The sequence below is a fragment of the Quercus suber genome, unplaced genomic scaffold, assembly GCF_002906115.3.
Source record: "Quercus suber isolate HL8 unplaced genomic scaffold, Cork oak 2.0 scaffold_674, whole genome shotgun sequence".
NCBI classification, from domain to species: Eukaryota; Viridiplantae; Streptophyta; class Magnoliopsida; order Fagales; family Fagaceae; genus Quercus; species Quercus suber.
In genome coordinates, this window is record NW_027070115.1 from 183,772 (window position 1) to 186,282 (window position 2,511).

Genomic DNA, 2,511 nt, shown 5'->3' on the forward strand with positions numbered 1-2,511 from the left:
TTTCTTTCCTTCTTTTTTTTCTTTTTTTCTTTTTCAAGCCGGGTTCAATTAGAAGTCAAAAAGTTAAAAACTTTTTTTTTTCTTTTTATATAATACAAATTCTACCACATCTAATCTAAATTTATAGGAGTCTGATTTATGGTTGTAGTTTGTGTTTAGTGAAAGTTTTCACTGAACACGTTGAATAGTGGACATATGTCCACCTTTAAATACGTATCCAAATTTAAACGTGTCCAATAAAAATTTTTACTAAACAAAAGTCGGGTCCGTGATATATAGGTAGGTGAAGCTTATTTTGAAAACTGGATTCCTAATCTTTTTCCCTTTACATCATACAAATAATTATAATATAGAATACTCAAAGAAAGTGACTATCATTTCTATTTTTGGTAGTGCGAGAGTTGCTTATAAGTACACTTGTTTTGTGATCTTTTAGGAGAGACAGACAGAGATGGACTTTTGGATCTGTGTAATCTGTCTATGCCTTAGCTGGACCATAATTCAAGCGCTTCATTCCATCCCAAGAAGAAGCACAGCAATACGCAGTAAGCTTCCCCCAGGACCAAAATCATTTCCCATCATCGGAAATGTATTTGAACTCGGTGACAAACCTCACAAAACACTGGCCAAGCTTGCCAACACTCATGGTCCCTTAATGAGCCTAAAGCTAGGCCAAATAACCACAGTGGTCATATCTTCAGCAGCCATGGCCAGAGAAGCTCTCCAAACCCATGACCAAGTGTTCTCAAACCGTACCATCCCAAATTGTATCCATGCCCACAAACACCATGAGTTTGGCTTGCCTTGGATGCCTGTTTCCACTCGGTGGAGAAACCTTAGGAAAATATGCAACTCTGAGTTATTTGCCAGTAAGATTCTTGATGCCAACCAAAATCTCCGACGCAAGAAAGTGCAAGAGCTCCTTACTGATATCCATAAAAGCAGCCTAGCCGGTGATGCAGTTGATATTGGTAGAGCAGCCTTTAAAACTTCACTGAATCTGTTATCAAACACCATTTTTTCAATGGATTTAGCAAACCCAAATTCAGATACAGCTAGAGTGTACAAGCAGGTCGTGTCGAGCATCATGGAAGAGGCCGGAAAGCCGAACTTGGGGGATTATTTTCCCATTCTAAGAAAGTTTGACATACAAGGCATAAGGCGGCGTATGACAATTCACTTCGGGAAAATGACAGACATCTATGACAACATAATTAGTCAACGGTTGAAGTTAAGAAAAGTACCTGGTTTTATATCAAAGAAAGATGTGTTAGATACTCTTCTCAACGACAGTGAGGACAACAGGGTGGAGATTGATAAAAATCAGATTAAACATTTCTTACTGGTCTGTATATTTCTACTCTTTTCTGTTTAACATAAATGTTTTTCAAAGTAAGTTAATAGCTTTGACTTATTGTTTATGTATAACTTGTTTCAATCACGTGGCAAATTCCAAAAGGATCTATTTTCTGCCGGCACGGACACAACATCATCCACCCTGCAATGGGCAATGGCTGAGCTTTTACACAACCCGGAGATACTATCAAAGGCCGGAGAGGAGCTGAGGCAAACCATTGGCAGAGGCAATACAGTTGAAGAATCAGACATTCCTAAGTTACCTTATCTACAAGCTATAATCAAAGAAACCTTCCGATTGCACCCAGCAGTTCCCTTACTACTTCCTCGTAAAGCCGAAGCACATGTTGAAGTTAAGGGCTTCACAGTCCCAAAGGGTGCACAGGTTCTGGTCAATGCATGGGCTATAGGCAGGGACCCAAGCATATGGGACAACCCAAACTCATTCATGCCAGAGAGGTTCTTGGGGTCAGAAATTGATGTTAGAGGCCACAACTTTGAGCTGATTCCATTTGGTGGTGGGCGGCGAATATGTCCTGGCTTGTCATTGGCTATACGAATGGTGCACTTGATGTTGGGCTCTCTCATCCACTCGTTTGATTGGAAGCTTGAAGATGGAATTACAAAAGAGGACATGAATCTGGAGGATAAGTTTGGCCTTACATTAGATATGGCTCAACCATTACGAGCTATTCCTATCACTTTCTAATGTCATTGTGCTTTTTACATAGCTATGTAAAATAACTTGCTGCTTTAAGAACTGAATAACAAATGCAATGTGCTTTTGTATTTTCATATCGTGTTGCAAAGAGCAATCACACCGGCCATTGTAAAATACAAAAATGGTGAGTTTTACATTGCTAAAAAAAACTATCCACATCAATGGATCTATAATATTGTTTATGTGCAAAAAATGTTATATAGAGCACCTACTGTAGATGTGGAATATGTGCCAAATGCTAAATATTTGGCACATATCCCACACCAAACCCAATTTGAGGCCATTTAGCAGATGTGGGATATTGTATTTTTTTTGCAACATTGAACAGTACCGTGGCAAATTTGCCACGGCACGGAATGCACGTGGTAAAATTTTTAATGTGTTAATTGTGTTGTTAAGTTGTAATAAATATTATTTTAATGTGTAGTAAATAT

The 2,511-nt window shown here is 38.6% G+C and overlaps 1 protein-coding gene across 1 annotated transcript; it reads left to right on the plus strand.

The window, feature by feature from the left end:
- The first annotated feature begins 319 nt into the window (after window positions 1-319).
- On the plus strand, window positions 320-2,151 carry LOC112021311 (geraniol 8-hydroxylase). The gene is made up of 2 exons (XM_024053881.2): window positions 320-1,345; window positions 1,460-2,151. Exons 1-2 carry the CDS (start codon window positions 452-454, stop codon window positions 2,063-2,065), a joined length of 1,500 nt encoding a protein of 499 aa, XP_023909649.1. The 5' UTR covers window positions 320-451; the 3' UTR covers window positions 2,066-2,151.
- Window positions 2,152-2,511: the final 360 nt, after the last annotated feature.

What these genes read in the sequence shown, in the direction of transcription:
- LOC112021311 (XM_024053881.2), top strand. Translation starts at nt 452, where the DNA reads ATGGACTTTTGGATCTGTGTAATCTGTCTATGCCTTAGCTGGACCATA. An exon ending in AGATTAAACATTTCTTACTG is followed by an intron (nt 1,346 to 1,459) that starts GTCTGTATATTT and finishes AAATTCCAAAAG; the next exon opens with GATCTATTTTCTGCCGGCAC.